Consider the following 19,921-nt stretch of genomic DNA (forward strand, 5'->3'; position numbering starts at 1 on the left):
ATCTTCGAAAGTTACACTATTTATTCCATTCAAATTTCTTAGAAATAGATAATACTTAAATACTATTATATCTAACTCATATGTAGTTAAATATATGGACGTATAAAAATGTTATGAACAGATAAAATAGATAAAAGATGATTATATAAGTATACTTACTGTGATAACTTTAAACAGTCTTCCTTGAAACATTTTTCATTATTATCTGCGCAAAAATTTCAGATAATATCGTATCGTGCGATTCTTCCTTTCATTTAATTTCATTTTTTATGACTTCGTATCTCGTACGTTTCCTTTTTGGTAACGGCATCAACGTAATTTTTATCTCTGACGAATTATAATACCAGAGTGGTCAGGATGATCAATTTTTGAATTTTCGTAATAAGATACACAGTGGTGGATTTGCAGGATATTTAATTATCCTTTATATAATATTTCTTCTTTATATTAGGTTGGCAACTAAGTGATTGCGGATTTTGTCAATACCACCTAATGACAAAATCAATTATGAGTGATGTAATGACCAATTGTCATTAGGTGGTATTGACAAAATCCACAATCACTTAGTTGCCAACCCAATATAATGATAGCTTTGTCCATTTGCTTTGAATTATCTGCCTTTTCGTATATCTGCAATTTTTACTTCAGTCAGCATTTCTTTGCCATTATAATAATATTTATATAATGCAATTTGATACAAGTATAGAGAGGATACACAGTTCATAGATAAGTAACTGAGCCTCGTACGTAGAATCTCATTGTGAAGACAAACGTTTGCCTTCGATTTGTCAAGATTATGCTAAGTACACCTGTATCTTCTTAAATGGAACTGTACAATTCTGCATGAAAGAATAGCAAGCATATTTGAAAGATGATTAGTTTTGAAAGATTTAACTTCAATCGTAGTCTCTAAAGATTATCCATAATCTCGTAAAGTTTATCGTACGAAAGACAAGAAAAACATAAAGGGTACTTGTTGTTGTCTTTCCTCAACTTCAATGCGACGAGCGTTACAACGTCCGAGTTAAAATATCTTTTAGACTAATCGTTTCTCCACTCAAATATCTTCAGAGAAAAAACGCACAGTTCCATCGAAGCAGTTGGCGGTTTTTGACGAGTATATTCGTCACGAAGAGATAGCAATATCTCGTGTTACGACGAGTATCGTCATCGTGTCCTACGATCGAAATATATCGAAGATAAACGAACCCAACAACGTGATATTTGCAAAGAAATCGGAACCAGAATATTTGTAAATTTCTCAATTAGACAGAATTTTTCAATGATCGTTCATCATCGTGTACGGTCGACTGCATCGAAATATATCGCGTTGAAATAATAATGAAAGTGAAAGAAGATGGCGACGCAGCGTGTGGCGTCGGGGTGAGACGATAAAAATAGCGAGCGGGTGGTGAAGAAAGGGGGAAATGTCGGTTCATTGACGAAAAGCAATAGAAACGAGAGGCTCGTCTCGAGTGGCCGACGTTTCTGTATGCCTACCACGTTGCTCTGACTCACGAGAACGCCACAGCTACGTGGTAGATCGTCGCCGTAGTCGCGACTTAAAGCTGCGTTTACATTGGTCCGCTAGATACCATTTCAGTCCAGCGATTCCGGTCCAGCACTGGATCGAAACTAGAATAACGTAAACAGTGTTTTCATCGCAATAGCGTGCTGTCGTTCCAGTCCGAAAATCAACCTTTTGTTCCAGTGTTTGCTCACACCTCACCATCCAGAATACAACGTCGTTCCAACGTCTGTTACTGGAATCGCGTAGACGGCTCAATGTCCAGTATTGGCCGAAGCGTACGCGTTGCTATTGTTTTATTCGTCTTGTTTCTTTTCTTTTTTTCGCATGAATTCATCGCCGTTGTAGTCTACCACCTTCAGAGGATGAAACACGACTGGAACAATGTAGGACATGGCTTGATTTCCAAGCCAAACCGCTGGAATGTAGTAGCTGGTTATCGCTTCTTAGAGGAGGTAGTCTAAATATAGGCTGACGCTTTTGCTTCACCACTTATTGCCAAACCTGTTGAAAACTTTCAGGATGTAATATTTCCATGTACTTGTGTATATTATTAATATAAATAATTATATATATAACTATAGAAATATACGTAAAACATGTTTGTTTCATGATATGGAATTAAAATAAGCTGAAAAGAAGTCACGTCTCTTTCAAATTGCATGTTCAAAATGAAAGAAAAAACGTCCATTTTTAAAAGTTCAACTGTTCCATGTTATAGACCATAACCTGTATTTGAATATCTTTTACCGACAAAGTTTATTAAAGTTATGGAGTTAAAATAAGTCCAAGAGGAGTCACGTCTTTTTCAAATTGCATGTTCAAAATGAAAGAAAAAACGTCCATTTTTAAAAGTTCAACTGTTCCATGTTATAGACCATAACCTGTATTTGAATATCTTTTACCGACAAAGTTTATTAAAGTTATGGAGTTAAAATAAGTCCAAGAGAAGTCACGTCTTTTTCAAATTGCATGTTCAAAATGAAAGAAAAAACGTCCATTTTTAAAAGTTCAACTGTTCCATATTATAGACCATAACCTGTATTTGAATATCTTTTACCGACAAAGTTTATTAGAGTTATGAAGTTAAAATAAGTCCAAGAGGAGTCACGTCTCTTTTAAATTGCATGTTCAAAATGAAAGAAAAAACGTCCATTTTTAAAAGTTCAACTGTTCCATGTTGTAAACCATAACCTGTATTTGAATATCTTTTACCGACAAAGTTTATTAAAGTTATGGAGATAAAATAAGTCCAAGAGAAGTCACGTCTCTTCAAATTGCATGTTCAAAATGAAAGAAAAAACGTCCATTTTTAAAAGTTCAACTGTTCCATGTTGTAAACCATAACCTGTATTTGAATATCTTTTACCGACAAAGTTTATTAAAGTTATGAAGTTAAAATAAGTCCAAGAGAAGTCACGTCTCTTCAAATTGCATGTTCAAAATGAAAGAAAAAACGTCCATTTTTAAAAGTTCAACTGTTCCACGTTATAGATCATAACCTGTATTTGAATGTCTTTTACCGACAAAGTTTCAAAAAGCTTCGTATAATACACGTAAAATAGTCGTAAAAAATTCTGTGGCAAGCGTACCGATACGTGTGGAAAGCGAGGTAATATCTAGCGCTGTAGAAATCGCTGGTTTTCACGAGGTAATACCCGCTACTGTCGAATCGTTTTCATGTCAGTCCCTTCGCTGGTTAAATCGTCCGACACAGTCAACGGTGGAATTCGACAATTCCACGCCTCGTCTATGATCAATAGCACGCCTCGTCTGTGATCAATCCCTTTGTCAAACGTCGAACGTAAATCGTGCCGCAATCGTGGATTACACGTCGCGTGATTGCGGATCCGCCTTAATGGCCACGTTGCATGCCGCACAGTCCGGCATTTGGACGAGGATTCGGGACAAAAATCAAAATTCGTTGGCCACGTTCGCACGTTCACGGAATAGGTTCGCGCGTTTGCAGGCCACGTTTTCGCGTTTAGATTTCACGTTTAGATTTCACGTTTAGATTTCACGTTCCACGTTGCGGCATTTGAACGAGGATTCGGGACAAAGGTAAACAAAAAAGTAGCCTACGACGTGCAGTTTTCTGACTGAAACTTGACACCAGGCGATCCGATGTGATATCGAATCTTTGTTGGTGATTCGTCTGCCACTTGGCTCGTTCGAAATATCTCGAATATTTATTTCTTTGTGTAACCACACACGGTGACGTTTAACATAACCTTAGCAGGCTCGGTTAACCGACCGATTTCAAAATTTGATTTAAAACTGTGCATTCGTCGTTGCTTCTTTTGTTCGTCCAACATTTATGTACATTTCTATATGTTCCGATTAATATAAATAAGTTTCACGATTTTTGTTAATTGAATGAAAAGTTTGTCGATTTTTTGGCGAATTGTCGCTTACATTTCTAACGCTTACAGACTGATGATATCATCGGATAATAAGATCAAAATTGAACGACGATCATTTCAATTTTTTGTCCACCGTGTGCCGCACTGCGCCGGGACGATCCATTTTCCCGACAAAAGTTCGCCAGGTAACCGGATTCCACGTTAATCCGAGACCAGTTTTCGTTGGCATATGAAAATGGTCGCGCGTCGAAGGGTCACAACAGAGAGGCTACAAAAGGCAATTAAGTAACCGTCGCAACGTCGTTTATCACCAGCAATTTATGGCGTTACACGGTAGTTACGAAACGATTATCCGCACGCTGTGGCACGAGCTACGAAAGTGAAAGAAAAAAAAAAAAAGAGATTTTACGAGCAATCTTATTATACCAAATTGAAAGAGCATTTCTGTAGAAAGAAACGTCTGCGGCCGGTTATTTTCTATGTGTACTGGCGTTCAAAGATCTTACAACTTAGGACAATCGTTATATATATATATATATATATATATATATATATATATATATATAAAGTAAATTCATGTTAAAATATCGCAGTTTTATGTATTTATTTTATTTAATAGAAGTCGCCTTAAGAGTTTTCAATGGGAGAACTAAACAGTTGCTTTTACATTTGTTGTTTCGTGTAAGAGGAAACGATTTACGTCTCTTACGTGTTGTTTGCTCTAGCAGCGTGTTAACCATTTATCGTAGCTTGAAAACACGTAAACAACTGCTTCCTAATACTAGAGTTTAATCGCGCAAGGAATTTTTATCAAAAAATGATGTCATCTTTGCTTCTTAAACTAGATAGTCTTCCTTATGTCTTCCAATAATATCTACTACAATTAATAGTAATAATTGTGCAATTTCCTGATAACTTTGACCCTTTTTTCTATGATAAATTACAAGTTACATTTTTTCTTTTTTTTGTTTTTAAATCAAAACCAGTATTTTGCTCTTTTTCCGGTATGTTAGATAAATAGTTATCTAGAAAAGGATACTCCTATACTCGTTACGAGTCTTTTCTTTTTTTTCATTTTTCTGACAAATAAATCTCCCATTAATTGATTTTGTCTGTGATGTTAAATCGGAATTCGATGTTCGACAATATGCTCACAATTGGAATTCCTGTTCTTCCGACGAAGAAGGCAAGTTTCTCGAGGAAAAAGGAACTTGTATATCCTTCAAAGTACAACATCTCGCTTCTTCATCGGGTTTCTTGAATCGTTTCGTCTACCCTTAGCGTCAAGTTGTCGGTTTATTCGCTGTTTCGTAAAGGAAGCAAAATTAATCTGTACGCAAAGACGAGAAACAGGGTCGTTCTGGACAGATCTCGAGGTGAATAACCGAGAGGAAAGCGTCTGACTGAGCAAGATGGAGCATAAAAGTGGATCGCAGTAAATCTAAACCTTGCGAGGAGAGTATCATCGACTTTATACACCCATCAAACGTCAAACTAATCTTTTTCCCGGCTTTCGGTTTATTTTAATCCAACTATAAATTGTCCGTGAAACTGCAATGAGAAACCGAGCAATGTTTCAGTTCCTTCCAAAGGAATCGAAACAGAGATCCGAAAGAAAATTGGAAAAAATATTGATTTGGATTATGTCCTTTTTAATTATTCCGATTAGCAGGACTATCAAATTGAAATTTTTCAAATAAATTGACATACAAAGCAAGGAAAACGATGGACCAGGGAATTGTTTCTAATTATTTTTAGAAACTATTGGAAATATTATTGGTTGGTTGCTATTGGAAAAATGTTTAAATAGCAGTTGGAATAAAAAGTACAAAGAATAATGTGGTCTAAGGAATTATTTCTAATTACCACGATTAGGAAAATTTCTAAATAGAAACTAAAATAAACGATACGAGGAACAACGACCACGGGAATAATTTTTAATTATAACGATCAGACAAATTCCTGAATCTTGAAATTGAAACGAAAGATTGTAAGAACAGCGGTACGCGGGATTATCTTTAGAAAAAGTATTGTGGCTGTGGATTTTTAGGTCACCCAGTAGAGCGGAGTACAGTGGGCCCCGTTCACGATAAAAAGCATATAAATGTCAACGTGTGGCCGTTCTTCACGATGCCAGTGAAGTTCAATGTACTTGAACTGGCTGGTGATTTCCAAGTTTTCCCACGATGCCTCATTGAAGACCGGCCAACCGGTATACTTTTCGAAGATGCATAAATGCGTCATCATACATGGGCAAATCATATGGTTGAGCCTGGAAAGATGTTGCTCCGGTCGAGAAAGTATAATGAAGATGTTCTTAAAGTTTCACTCGCCAATTCGCGCTTTAAAATTTCTCTAAACGAGGAATACGATAAACTGCAAGTGTTTGAAGGTACAATGAAAGAGAAGAAAATTTGTTTCGTAATAATTACAGCCTTTGATATCAGAGTCAAATGCTTTTGAAAACAATTATTAATAAAATTTATACGACTACGAACATCTTATTCTAATATAATTAATATAATGTTATTATTACTAATGTAATAATATATTTAATGTAATATATATACAAATAATTACACAATTATCATATAAAGACTTACTAAATTTACTCTAAAATTAACTCTAGTAAAATTACTCTAGCTATTTTAATCATAAGATCTCCATAGTATAGTACAAATCTTCAAACTACATGTAATAATACATATATGTAATTCTTTCAAAAATAATTTTTCTCACAAGCATTTGATTCTAACATATATTTTATATATATGTACATAGTTGGGATACAATTAGACTTCTATTGTCTACTTTAATTTGTGAAATTATCCTCTAGTGATTTCTGATAATTTTCTTGAACCCTGGAACAAGCAACCCCTGATGTGTATTTGAGTATACTATATACATAATATTATGTGAATAATTACAATTAGAATGGTGCAGTCATCTTATCCTAACCTAATCAACATCAAGTTAATTTCAAACGAATGAACCGAATTTAAAGTTATAATAAAATATGTGTATATTTTAAATATACCTTTTTATCGACATTTAAACATGATTAATGCGTGCTTATTTATTTATAGCATTTTAAGCACAATTATCTTTATATATATTATATTTAAATACTCACTAGGGATTGGTTATTCCAGTGTTCAAGAAAATTACCAGAAGTCACTAGAGAATAGTTTCACAAAGGAAGATATACAGATATGGTATATCAAACGTGGTTCTATTTCTAAGAAAAAATCAGTTCCTCATTGAAATATGTGTTCCTTTTTATCGACATTTAAACTTGATTAGTGTGTGCTTATTTATTTGTACCATTTTAAGCACAATTATCTTTATATATATTATATTTAAATACTCATTAGGGATTGGTTATTCCAGTGTTCAAGAAAATTACCAGAAATCACTAGAGAATAGTTTCACAAAGGAAGATATACAGATATAGTATATCAAACGTGGTTCTATTTCTAAGAAAAAATCAGTTCCTCATTGAAATATGTGTTCCTTTTTATCGACATTTAAACTTGATTAGTGTGTGCTTATTTATTTGTACCATTTTAAGCACAATTATCTTTATATATATTATATTTAAATACTCACTAGGAATTGGTTATTCCAGTGTCCAAAAAAATTACCAGAAATTACTAGAGAATAGTTTCACAAAGGAAGATATACAGATATGGTATATCAAACGTGGTTCTATTTCTAAGAAAAAACCAGTTCCAATACTCTATTCCGGACATATACCTCGAAAGTACTCGATCCCAGACAAAATTCCACAAAGTCCATCTCAAACATTCTGCTGCGTTTATCATCCAATTCGGATTACTTCATCGGTCCGCTGGATCGCTTCTCACGAATCGGAGAACGAGGTCACGCCACGGAGCATCTTTAAATCCCAACAAATCCACCCTTCGCCATTTGTCTTCTCGCGCCGGAAGTCAGTAATTTCTACTCACCTGTCGCGATAAACCAGTATTTTAATCCTGAAAGAATGCCAACTACAGAGAGAAGCTAAACTCCTTAACGCTAGGCTTACCAGGCCTGGTCAAACGATCGGTTTCAAAATTTAATCTGAAATTGCACGTTCCTTGTTACGATATTTCTTTCGTTCGTCTAACTTTACGCAACTCCATGTATCGTCCGATTAATCAATTTCTCAATTTTCGTTAACGCAAGAATTTACATAAAGTTGAACGAACAAAAGAAACGACTGTCCACGGTGGTCATCGACAGAGTCGCGTTACTAAATTCTCTCGAAGGATTACAATAAGATGTTCGTGGTCGTATAAATCTGCGAAATACGTGTAACAGACTTTAAAAAATGTTCAATCTTAAAAAGCAATCTTTGCACAAGAACCGGACCTTCGCTTTTGTCTTTGCCAATCCGACAAATCTGCGACTTTTTCGCAATTCTCTTTTTGTACGTCATCCGGGACGACTAATTCCTCTGACTTCTCGAAAGGACTCGAGAGGAGTCGTTCAGCTCGATTTTGAAAGAGTTACTCGGCTTTAAATCGTCGGCATGTTAATGCCAGTAATTGTGCAACTATAACGCTGCAGTAACGAATAATAGAGGCGTTAATTCGGGTGCGAGGTGAGACGGCGAAGCGTGTCATCGGTCTCGAGCGTGACAGCCGCGAGGAAGCTGGTGCACGCGAGGCCGAGACGAAAGTTGGTCCCGTTCTATTATTAGCCGAGTTCCAGCCAAGTGCAACATCGCGATCGGCGCAGGCAACGCATATGGCCAGCAACGAGCGAAGCGGAGCAAAGCGGAAAGAAGCGGAGCGAGGGAGATACCGTGTCGGCCTGATCTGCCTCTCCACGTTACTAGATTCTCTGTTTAGTTATTTTTTGTTTGTTCCTCCTCCTCCTCCTCCTCGTCTCCTCGTCTCCTCCTCCTGCTCCTCTTGCTCTGGACCTCGATACGCTGCTGGAGATGGATGAACTGATTGTGTCGAGATTTCAGGATTTATCGACCAGCGTTCTCAGGATGGAATATTTAGATTAGCGAAGAAAGTTTGAGAATCGGACAAATGTCTTTGCGAATGAAAACATTCGAACATATTCCGATGTTTTGGATCATGATCGAGCAACTTTTGCAGATTCGGGGAATCCTGGAAATTAACAAGGTCGTAGGGGAAGCGTTAAAACGATCGATCGAGACGTAGTTTAAAAATAGAACGTGTTCCATATGAAATATTAAAAAATACAGTGTTTCATGATCGGCTAAATCACTTTGAAGATACGATACGCTAAGTGTTTGGGGATTTCCAGGATTTTGGCAGTTGTTAGCGCAGTGAGCAAACACTGCAAGCATTAATAATATCAACTGATCGAGATAGGTATATTTTTAGGGTCGAGTATTTCAGTTTCAAGCATCGACTATGTATCTTCGAGAATGCTATACGACGAGTGTCTTGGATTATGGTCTAGGGACTTTTGGTGATTTTGGCAATTGCTAGTGTCGTTAGAAGTATCAATAGATCGATCGACAAGTATCTTCACGATGGAATATTTACATCATCGAAGAAATTTTTAAAGATTGACTATAAACGTCTCTGAGGATGAGATATGTTAAATGTTTTGCATTATGGCATAGAAATTTTGACAATTATCAGTGTTGCAGGCAATATTGGAAATATCAATAATTGAGATCGAGCGATATTTTCAAGACGGAGTAATTAGATCGGTGAGCAAAGTTTGAAGAAATTCGAAATCTCAAACTTTTGTTCGAAGAAAGCGTAGAGATGAAAGGATTTCGAGTTTTCACGAAGATGAAGTAAATGCGTCGGACTATAATTTAAAAGTTCTTAGATATTTTAGGAATTTTATGTCTTATAGAGAACATTGAATAAAAGTATCGATGATCAGTCGTGAAATATCTTCAGGCTGGAATATTGTACGAGTATTAAATAATTGAGAATTTTTATTAAAGTTATAATCGAGGAAAAGGAATGTCTCTCGCTGCAGTAAGTTAGCGAAAGATTTTACGAGAGGAAAGGTAAATTGGGAATATTTGCAACAAATGTTTTACTTTCTTGTTTGGACGCAAATGTCCGGCAAGCAAATTGGCCCATCGATAAATCCCACGGTGGAAAAATACGGTTTGCTTTCTTTGCACGTTCTTTACGAGCCGTGTTTGCATTTATGCTCGACACAGCTGCAAATTCTGAAAGAATAACTTCCTCTGCACTGGCTCTTGCACCGAGGGCTCCGTATATCTTGCTCGGATCATTACCGTTGCAACTTTTTCCTACATAAACGTGGAAACTGAGTTAATTATCCCCAAGTGGAAAGCTGAGCTAAGCTAATTAAAATAAAAATATTCGCTAATAGCGGTGGCATAAAAAGAAGCACATTGATTGTTACGTTACAAGAGATGTTTGCCAATCATCGTGTCGTAAAGAAACGTTCGTTAATCGACGAATTGCAGGAAAAATACTATTTAGTGAATTATAGAAAAAGAAAAAATTTGTCGAAATAGTTCTTCGATGAAGAAACCATAAAAGAAGCATAAGAACGATGTTTAATAATTATCAAATTTAAAAATGAAGAAAAACAGGAAAGAAATTACTAATCGCTAAATTGTAAAAAAATATATTCAGTGATATAACAATTTTCCTCAATTTATTAAGCTAGTAATCAGTGAAACAATCTCAAATCTTAATTAAATAAAAAAATAAAAAAAATAAAGATGAACATAAGATACACTCGTGTGCACACGATTATCTTTTTAATTTGCCTCAGTTTCCTGTATGAAAGAAGAAAAAGAATCCGAGATTGTTTTCAATTCGTTAAACCAGCGATCGATGAAAAAAATCTCAAATCTCGGTTAAATAATAATAGTTAAAAAAAAAAAAGAAATTTTTAAAATTGTAACTCAGTTTCTTGCGCAGAGGAACAAGGAAAGATCCGATATTACTGTTAAAGAAAACTTAAAAAATCGGCTGCGACTTTCGCCTGAGAACTTTCTCCTTGGATCACCCTATAGAATTTCAGCGCGCGCGAAATGCAAAAACTGCGCGCGATACAAGTTCATCGGACCACGTTGATTCACGTCAGACTCGTGGGGAATTGGAAACCATCAGGGCTGCACGTTTGTTTATGCGATATTGTTATGCTTCGCTCGAAGTAAAAGCACGAGCTTTCTGCCTTGCCAGACACACCATATTCGCAATAAACGAAATTCCCCGTTGCACGTGCGAAATCGGACCGTCTGCATGCGATAAAGTGCCTAGTGAAGTCGATTCTCTAGCTTTCTTCCGATCTTATCGTGCCTCGAGTGGAAGATAGCCGAAACGAAACTGTTTTCTAACCCGAATGATCGAGTGCAGATATTGGTAACAAGATTTCGATGCCTTAGATGGAGGTTAGAATGGTATGTCTAGGGATTTTTTAGGGTAAATTATATTTTGACATGATAATAACAATATTTAGTTGCTAATAATATTTGACAATATCGATAAAGATCGAAGTATCTTTTGAAACTCTCTCTATGATATATTTTGGGAATGTTTGCCAAAATTAGGTGTAACTCTTCAATTTGAATTTTATGCGAGTATAAGAACAAAAACCGTTGAAATATTAGTAGGAAAATCGAAAATTGCATTGGCAAAGATTTTTTAGGGAAAGAATGTTCAATGTTTCTTTTCAATCCTCTTGCAGTGTTACAATCTCTGTAACCTCAGCGAGCACTGATTTTAATGAAACTCTAGGGAATCCTATTCATCTAGGGAACCCTAGAAAATTCACTACACATATTTCAACGAACAAACGTTCGAGCCACGCAGGAGCTAAGTTGACCAATTCCGTGAAGTTTAATTGCACAATTTATGGAGAATTAAGTAGCAAATAACGTATTCCGATGGAAAAATTAAACAGTTAATAACTAAACTTCAAATTCTCGTAAAACAGAGTCGATCGATTTACCTACCGAGTGGTTGTTTTTATCCTTTGAGCAGAAATGCGTAATCCTTGCGTAAACGTGCACCATTGAGACCAAAATTAAAGAGCGAATGAATCGTCGAATGAAAGGATTAAAAAATGCCATACCATCGAAGATACGCGAACACGGTGATTGAGAACCGCTGCTTCGGAGAATTAAGTAATCTTCCAATCTCGGACAGAATCTTACAGAACTGTTACCTACTTTCGACTTTCCGCTTACTCAATTCCACAAGTTACCTAAAATTACATTCGTATCATATATCAGGTATAAAAAATATTCCACGACTTCTACCATGATCAGCTTGCCTAACTTCCGTCTCTTCGTGTTCCAGGAACAAGTACGGATCTGGTGCCCCAGCTGTTGGGGATGTTCGACGAGTTAGCTCGCCGGGGCAATGGCTATACCGACCACGTGGTACTTCCGCCTGCCTGCAACATACCAGCGGCACTACAGAAACGTTTGAGCCTGGTATCCCATCGAGGCTCCATATTCGGCCAGTTCCATCCTGAATTATCGAAACCTCAACCGGATGACGCTATGGCCGAGCATCCAACGTCAGAGAACACCGTGGTGGACATAGTCGTGGCTGATGACGTTACGCCTGAGAAAGAGAACGACGCGTTACAAACCCTGGAGAACAGCCAACAAGAGAATAGAAGCGAGTGTACGATAGAGAAGAAATCATATAGACGCGAAAGCAACGGTCTCACGCCACTTAGGTACAACAGACGATGCAGAAACGCTGCAAGACCGCTTTCTGGAAGCTCCGTTGCGTCCTCCGGAAGCTCGAGTACCTCCTCCAGTGGGTGCAGTAACCAGGGCAACCAGTGCACCATCAATCCTTATTTGGCGTCGGTTGAATCGCTGGCAGACACTTGCGCCAGCTCTCAAGGTGAGGGTTCAGAGGGCTTTCGCGAAGTTGGTGAAAGTAGAAGAAGATTTGAAGAGGATTGCTGGTGTTGGATGATCTGTTTGGAGAGTCTTCTAGCGAGTTTCTTTAAGGGGATAGAAGAAGTATTTCCTTTACGTTTAGACCTAAAAACAAAAGTTGATGATTAGAAGGACAGTTATAATTCTTGTACCAGACAACCAATTTGAGATTATTTGAAGCACTCAAACACCAGTTGATAACATTTAATGTTCCTCGTCAGTCAGCAATATTCTTATCTCCACCGATGACACTTTTTTCATCATAAAATAATGTCCAATATAATCCTAGATCATACACCTTCTTTCTACCTTCTTCTTACACCTTTTTTCCAAGTATAGAATGTCAATAGTATCGCTGTAATTCTTCTTGAGAAAGGTGCCAAAAGCCAAACAAAATTATCATCATCAAGCAGCAATGCGTCGATCGATGTACCTCTATAGATCATTTTAGATTTTCTTTCAACGCTCCTTTCTTCGCGCCTTGATTTATTAGAAGAGAATGGCTTTGTAAAGTTGTACAACACACACGATAATAAATGAACGTATAGCGTCAAGGTTTAAAAAGTTTGAAAAATACCTTAGAAATCCGTTTCTAGATGTATTGGTCGAAAGAGATTTCAAGGCCTTCGACTTTCTCCACTGCTGTAGCGTAATCAACGGCAATGACAGTAATGATAGCGGCAGTGGCAATAAACTTCTCTCTCGGCATTCCGTGGTCATCGTTAAGGGAAACCGTTGCCACGGCCTGGAATCGCAAGGAAACGTGTGCGTTTCGACGATCAAACAACCGTCTGATAACACGTTACACGTTAAAAAACGTTCTTTCGAGCACACAGTTTTTTCACTTTCGTTTTAATGGAAGTCGTTTGACACTTAGAACCAGTTTGGAAGAAAGGAATGTTTCTGTCGTAGCGAGGATAAGCACTTGCATTAGCTTTGATCTTGATAGAGAACTTAATGAAGTCTGATGAAGTAGTTTCTTAGTTAGTTAGATCAAAATTAATCTGGAGAATTTAGGTTCCTTTGGATAGATAGTAATCTTTATAGATCAATCTGTTAGTGTGTAAGACGATTCGATTAAACTGCAATCTATATAGAATTTGTTAGGAGTTTCAATGAATCTACTTAATGAATGATAAAATGTTGGGAACAGGTTCTGGGGATAGTGGAGTGGTGACAGTTTCGGAGGCCAACTGTCGAATAGGAGATGATGGAAGTGATCAAAGAAGAAATAGCGGAGAGGAGGATCCTTTCAATCCCCTGTGCCACAGGCCGCGTTATTGCGACCCCCATCGGAATCCTATGGAAAGGGTACTCCTTGAGATAGTCGACACCGAGGCGATATACGTGGAACATCTGCGACAAGTCATCCAGGTAAACATTTAGATGTAGCTACATTACCTCTCGTCAATATCATCTATCAAATTATGAAACTTATTTCGTTATTTTTTTTGTTATTTTAAGGGTTACCTTATATTTTGGAGAAACGATTCGGCATCGTTTGTGGATCAAGTGCAGCTGAGTAACTTATTTAGTAATATTGAGGATATCTTCGAGTTCAACAGGTAAAGTAATTTCTTATGTATATCGTAAAAAGGTTGGAATTATTTATAATATAATTTGATTTCAGAGAGTTCCTGAAAGAGATAGAGGAATGTGGTCTGGATCCAGTCTGTGTGGCAAACACATTCATAAAGCACAAGTCAGGATTTAAAGTGTATACAGAATATTGTACCAATTATCCAAGGTAAGATATAGCAGGATAATCTGGTGGAAATAAATGCTACTTGATACTTGCTATATTCTTATATCTCTTAATTGTAGCTTGGTATTAATACAGTTCATTTTAGCACAGTTTCCGTTCTGACCGACCTCATGAGTCAGGAAAAGACTGCACACGCGTTCCGAGAAAGACAAGCAGCCCTAGGTCATGCATTACCTCTTGGATCCTTTCTTTTGAAACCTGTTCAAAGGATCCTCAAGTACCACTTACTTCTGGAGGTAAATTGTATCTTCAATTTTATCGCTACATAAAAGAAAAACAATGTAGTCTTATGATCTATTATTTACAGAATTTGTCAAAAGAGTATGCAGCAGACTGCGAGGTAAGAGAAAATGAGACTGAAGGTAGCAAGGCAATTGAGGCGGCACTGGCTGCTATGACTGACATTGCAAAGCACATAAATGCAATGAAACGAAGGCACGAGCACGCAGTGCGTGTTCAAGAGATCCAGTCCCTTTTGTACGGCTGGCCTGGTCCAGATTTAACGACTAGTGGGGAACTGGTAGCAGAAGGAAGATTCAGAATGCGGGGAGCCAAAGCTCCTAGGCACGCTTTCTTATTTGACCGCATGCTTTTACTCACTAAGAAAAAGGAGGATGGGCTTCTAGTCTACAAAGCTCACATTATGGTATATATCCATTCTATTATTTTCTTTTCAATACAATGAAACTTATTTACTAATGCCTTACTATTTTGTATTGGCAGTGTTCGAATTTAATGCTCATTGAGAGCATACCAGGCGAACCACTTAGTTTCCACGTGATTCCTTTCGATAATCCCAGATTACAGTATACTCTTCAGGTAATATAACCATTTGTATATTGATAACTATAATCTTTATATTAAATTCAATATTAATTTAATATTATACTGGTATATTTCATATATAATATTCATTACAATCAGGCACGAAACTTGGAACAGAAAAGAGAATGGACTTTACAGATAAAAAGGGTAATTTTGGAGAATTATAACGCGGTTATACCTTCGCATGCGAGACAATTGGTCTTGCAACTTGGCCAAACGCAACCAGAAGGTAGGACTATAAATTAAATTGCGAATATTTTTCTCATACTGAACTGAACGTTAATTGTATAACAATAATAAAACTGTTACGCAGACGACGCTTTGGCAGATAGAGGATCGGCGAAGAAGCAGCATTCTGCGCCTCCAGAGTATCTAGAGAAACGAAAACAGGAGAAAGAAAGACGGAGATCTGAGACAGGACTTAGACAGAAATTCAAGAAAGGTGGCAGAAGGTCTGAGACTACAACTGAGGTACGTACGGCTTCAGATGTTCTCTGTACAACATTCTCCAACTTTATCTCTTCCAATTATACTTAGCTTAATTGGTTTTCTAATATTCTAATAGGATTCTCCAGCATCGCCACGGAAAAATCAAAACGAGGATTCTAGTGAACAAGGATTTAAAACTTCAGACGGACGCGGATCAAAAGTCAAGGTACTTAAAAATATAAATAATTTTCTTTAATTTAGAGGTTATATTCAGAACTTAAAAAAATCATAATTGTGCTTTTGTATCAAATTATGACTGATTATATGGCACGTGAAAAATATTTACTATTGCGTTTAGGATCGCTTTACCGGTTGGAGGAGAAAATCAGAACCAGGTTTTCAATCTTATGTGTGCCTTAACCAGTCTGACGAAGAACAAAAAGAAGATACGGGTGATACGGGGTCTGCCACCGTTGAGACCGAGTGCGCGATTATCGAGAACGACAAGCACACGAACTCTCCACCACCTGAAACCAAAGAGAACAATGAACAGCAGACTCAAGCGCAAACAGTCGAGGAAATAGTTGGTCATATTCTCATGCAAAACCAGGAATTTCAAAAGCTCCTAGAGAAGCAGCGGACGAACAGCATAATCAACGTCAGACAGCAGCAACGTTTCAATAAACGTATATCTGCTGACACATCTGATGACAGTGACTCAGAAAATACAAATTATATTGCAGACAATTCGGTTAACAACAGGATATCGCGTATTAGATCAGGTCATCGAGAACGGTTCATTAAAACGAATAATACTTGGAACTCGTTATCTTCTCCTCGTGATCATCAACCTACGCTACAATTGCTGTATGATAATTTAAACAAAACTGAAAATAATAAATCAGTGGACAGTAATTCGAAAAACAAAATTAATCTTGTACAAGAGAAGAAAGCGTTGTTTGAAGCGTTCAAGAAACAGAGTATCGTGACAGAGAGTAAAGTTATCAAGACTGCGCTTAGGATAAGAGAAAATTCAACATCGAGGAACGAAGAAGCAACTCAACCACAAGCTACGAAGGAAAATGAAATTCAAATTGTAGAAAGCGACAAAGGAACGACTGAAAATGGCGAATGTACAACTGAAGTTAATCAAGAGGTTACCGAGTCTAACAAAGGTTTTGGAAACTATGATAACCTGCAACACGTGTGGGAAGGTCTGCAAGAAGAGAAAAGCTTGGATGGAAATGACAGTCCGACTCGTCCGGCAGTCTGGTTAACCAAACTATGCGAAGGGTTGCCAACTTCGCCCCAAAAGTGTGGTTCTCTTCCACGTAGCTTCCAAATTCACCCTAATTCTAATCAGAACGTAACAAAGTCACGGTTCTTGCAGAGGGATGGCAAACCTATGAGCGAGAGACCATTTACCATAGCTTCAGACAAGCCAGCAGAGATTAACTTGGAGGACATGGAAAGGTATGCCTCTACATGTCAGCCAGAAGGAAGAATTGCCAAATTTCCGACTTCCGTTTCAACATCCACATCAACATTCTTTTGTTCATTGGACGATACATTGACAGACGCTTATTCAGAGATTCATATTTCATCCACCACCACAAACATACATCCTGATCATAAAATCTATAGGGCAAACACGAGTGGGAGCACCATATTCAAGAACGTCCTTTCTAAAGCTGGCAATCGTCTTCAAGGTCTGAGAAACACCATGAGCACAGAGACTCTAGAGTGTAGCGAAGAATTAGAGAGGACCAAGTACTTCCGTTCTTTGAGTACAGGTAAGTTAAAGAAGAAGAGCAAAATGAAGCATTCGAGGGAATCCTCTTCGGATGTGGAAGAGCTTGTAGGATGCACAGCAAGGGGGGTTTCGGATCTGAGAATCCCTTCGGTTTATTACAAACAGGGAAGCTCGAGTTTAGGTGCTCGGATCGCTCAGTCTGACTATGCGGATCCAAGTGTACTATTTTTCGAAAGCAAACGATTTCAGCAGGCGAATAGTCAGTCACAGACCAAGGAAGAGAAGAAAGATGATGAAGAAAGTATAGAGAACCGAGAAAGTGAAACGGATAGTTTCTATGAAAGATCATTCGAGACGATTGAGAACTACGTAGATGCGGATGTTGACGACGCGTTCCGGGATAGTGCAATATTTAGCGATATCGAAGAGGTTCTGGTGGCCAGGCCACAATCGAGTCAGCCTCCCGAAGATTGCCCGCCATTTAAGAGCAAAGTGGCGCCACCGGTACCAGCGAAGAAGAAAACAGAGTCTATCACAGCGGTAAATCCCTCAGGACACAACGTTGCAACGACGAAATGCAAACCAAACGTGGCTCAGAAACCCGATTATTTGAAGGTTAAGTCGGTTTTCTTAAAGGGACAGCAAGAATCGGACTGTAAAATTCCGGCGAGATCTCCTGTGTCTGAAAGTGGAACGTATCATTGTTCTAAGAACAGTTTGCAGAGCAACTGCTCGTCAAACAGTGGTGAAGAGAACGACGATGTGTCGGCGGGACAGAGCCAAGCAGGTTGGGTAAGGAAGATAGTGGGTCAGTTGCAGGGTCACATTGAAACGTAATTTATGCCAATGAAAGTGTACAAATCTCGTAGCCTTAAACACAGGAATTTCACGTTTGCCGATATTCTTAATCCTTTTGAGATTAGCTCATTTTAATTTATATATTGGAATATTCTTCTTTTTTTTTTTTTTTGTCTTCGCATACTTGATAAAAAAATGTAATAATTACACTGTGAATGCTTACGCGTTTATGGAAAATTTCTATTTTTAACATAGTATGCAAACTGATACAAAATGTCCACATTATAGTCCATTTTCTAAATTATATTCATAAAAATATGAATATCCACAGTCTAATTTAAATATTTCAAGAAATATTATATATCTTGAAAGGATTAAGTAGTTATTATCTAGAAATCAATAATACTCGTTTGGATGATGAAGAGTCAGTTTAGTTTTGAGTGATCTATCAAAGTACAATTATCTTTGAGATTATATTTTATTAGTACAATGGAAGAGAGGAAGAAGGATTGCAAACGAAGTGGAAGCAGAATAAATAAAGAGTAATATTGATCTAGATAAAACTCAGATACTTCAATGAAAGACATAGTATGTACATAATGAATTACTGTGGGCACATTTTGTTTCTTTAGTTTTTAATATTAACATTTATATCCGATCAAGATCTAAAAAAAAATATTATTATTATGTACATGTTACGTTTATGTTTATTCTATTCGTGCTTTATGTAAACTATTTCCCGCGCAAACATGAAGTTCTAGTGTTGAAGTGTATTGTACAACATTGAAACAAATACTGCCGAACAAGTTGTCGTATCGTGTAAACTAGCGGTAAAAAGAACAAAACGTAAATAAGTGATACTTTTTCAAAATACCGTATGTCATATTTAATCCGTGTCATATATAAATTTAAATGTTATGTTAATAATACAGGGTAATCAGAGAAAAATATTTTTGAAAAGCCTTTTCGTGCAGGAAGCTGTTATATCCTTTGGTAATTTAAATATTTTAATGAAATGTATTTTCTAGTGAAACATCGATCACCATGTAAGTAAATTGATACGATAAAGAGTTTAATATTGAAAATTGTATAGTCACCCTGTATTGTTATATAAATTTTTACAAGGACAAATTTTTTCATATTTTAATGTCGTTAGTCAGACTATTGTAAATCGTTATACATGTCGACTGAATATTTTAAGCGTCGATGTACTTGCAAATTAACTCGTTAGGATTCAGAAATGATTATTTTATTTTTCAACAATAAACGTGTTCGTTTGAACAAAGAGGGAAGTCACTTCTTATTTTTTATTTATTCGCAGAACCTAACGGGTTAAGTTTAATTACAATTAAAAGAAGAAAATTGGAGAAACCCGAAGTATATTTCTCTGGTGGATAGGTAAAAGAGTATAAGTCAAAGTTTGGGCAAAACAAGATATTTGAATATATTCCCTATTGCTACTTTTGCTTATAGTCCCAATAAAACCTATTATTTTTTCATATTACGAGTATTTTGTGTAATTTTGCACTTTCAAATTTTCTATAAATGCATAGAAATTCGCAGTCTAATT

At 36.9% G+C, this 19,921-nt stretch overlaps 1 protein-coding gene and 2 long non-coding RNA genes across 6 annotated transcripts in view; 1 reads left to right on the forward strand and 2 right to left on the reverse strand.

Annotated features, from left to right (window-relative positions):
- Nucleotides 1-19,643, forward strand: part of Gefmeso (Guanine nucleotide exchange factor in mesoderm) — a 102,471-nt gene extending 82,828 nt beyond the window's left edge. Inside the window, exons 4-15 of one of the 4 annotated variants that reach the window (XM_072015861.1) lie at nucleotides 12,183-12,743; nucleotides 13,935-14,155; nucleotides 14,246-14,346; nucleotides 14,412-14,528; nucleotides 14,632-14,782; nucleotides 14,854-15,192; nucleotides 15,270-15,365; nucleotides 15,471-15,600; nucleotides 15,685-15,842; nucleotides 15,937-16,026; nucleotides 16,159-17,593; nucleotides 17,719-17,898. In XM_072015861.1, the coding sequence (XP_071871962.1) occupies nucleotides 12,183-12,743; nucleotides 13,935-14,155; nucleotides 14,246-14,346; nucleotides 14,412-14,528; nucleotides 14,632-14,782; nucleotides 14,854-15,192; nucleotides 15,270-15,365; nucleotides 15,471-15,600; nucleotides 15,685-15,842; nucleotides 15,937-16,026; nucleotides 16,159-17,593; nucleotides 17,719-17,756 (3,437 nt within the window). In that variant the 3' untranslated portion in view covers nucleotides 17,757-17,898. Of the gene's footprint in view, nucleotides 1-12,182; nucleotides 12,744-13,934; nucleotides 14,156-14,245; nucleotides 14,347-14,411; nucleotides 14,529-14,631; nucleotides 14,783-14,853; nucleotides 15,193-15,269; nucleotides 15,366-15,470; nucleotides 15,601-15,684; nucleotides 15,843-15,936; nucleotides 16,027-16,158 lie in introns of those variants that run through there. The other 3 variants (XM_072015860.1, XM_072015858.1, XM_072015859.1) reach the window with 3 other exon arrangements.
- On the reverse strand, nucleotides 575-4,412 carry LOC139993718 (uncharacterized). The gene is made up of 3 exons (XR_011801437.1): nucleotides 3,121-4,412; nucleotides 1,723-2,032; nucleotides 575-1,635 (listed from the first exon to the last, which is right to left on the reverse strand). It is a non-coding gene; the product is annotated as an uncharacterized lncRNA (long non-coding RNA).
- Nucleotides 5,047-13,939, reverse strand: LOC139993802 (uncharacterized). The gene is made up of 3 exons (XR_011801466.1): nucleotides 13,359-13,939; nucleotides 11,956-13,261; nucleotides 5,047-5,442 (listed from the first exon to the last, which is right to left on the reverse strand). It is a non-coding gene; the product is annotated as an uncharacterized lncRNA (long non-coding RNA).
- Nucleotides 19,644-19,921: the final 278 nt, after the last annotated feature.

Source organism: Bombus fervidus, chromosome 13, assembly GCF_041682495.2.
Source record: "Bombus fervidus isolate BK054 chromosome 13, iyBomFerv1, whole genome shotgun sequence".
Lineage (NCBI taxonomy): Eukaryota > Metazoa > Arthropoda > Insecta > Hymenoptera > Apidae > Bombus > Bombus fervidus.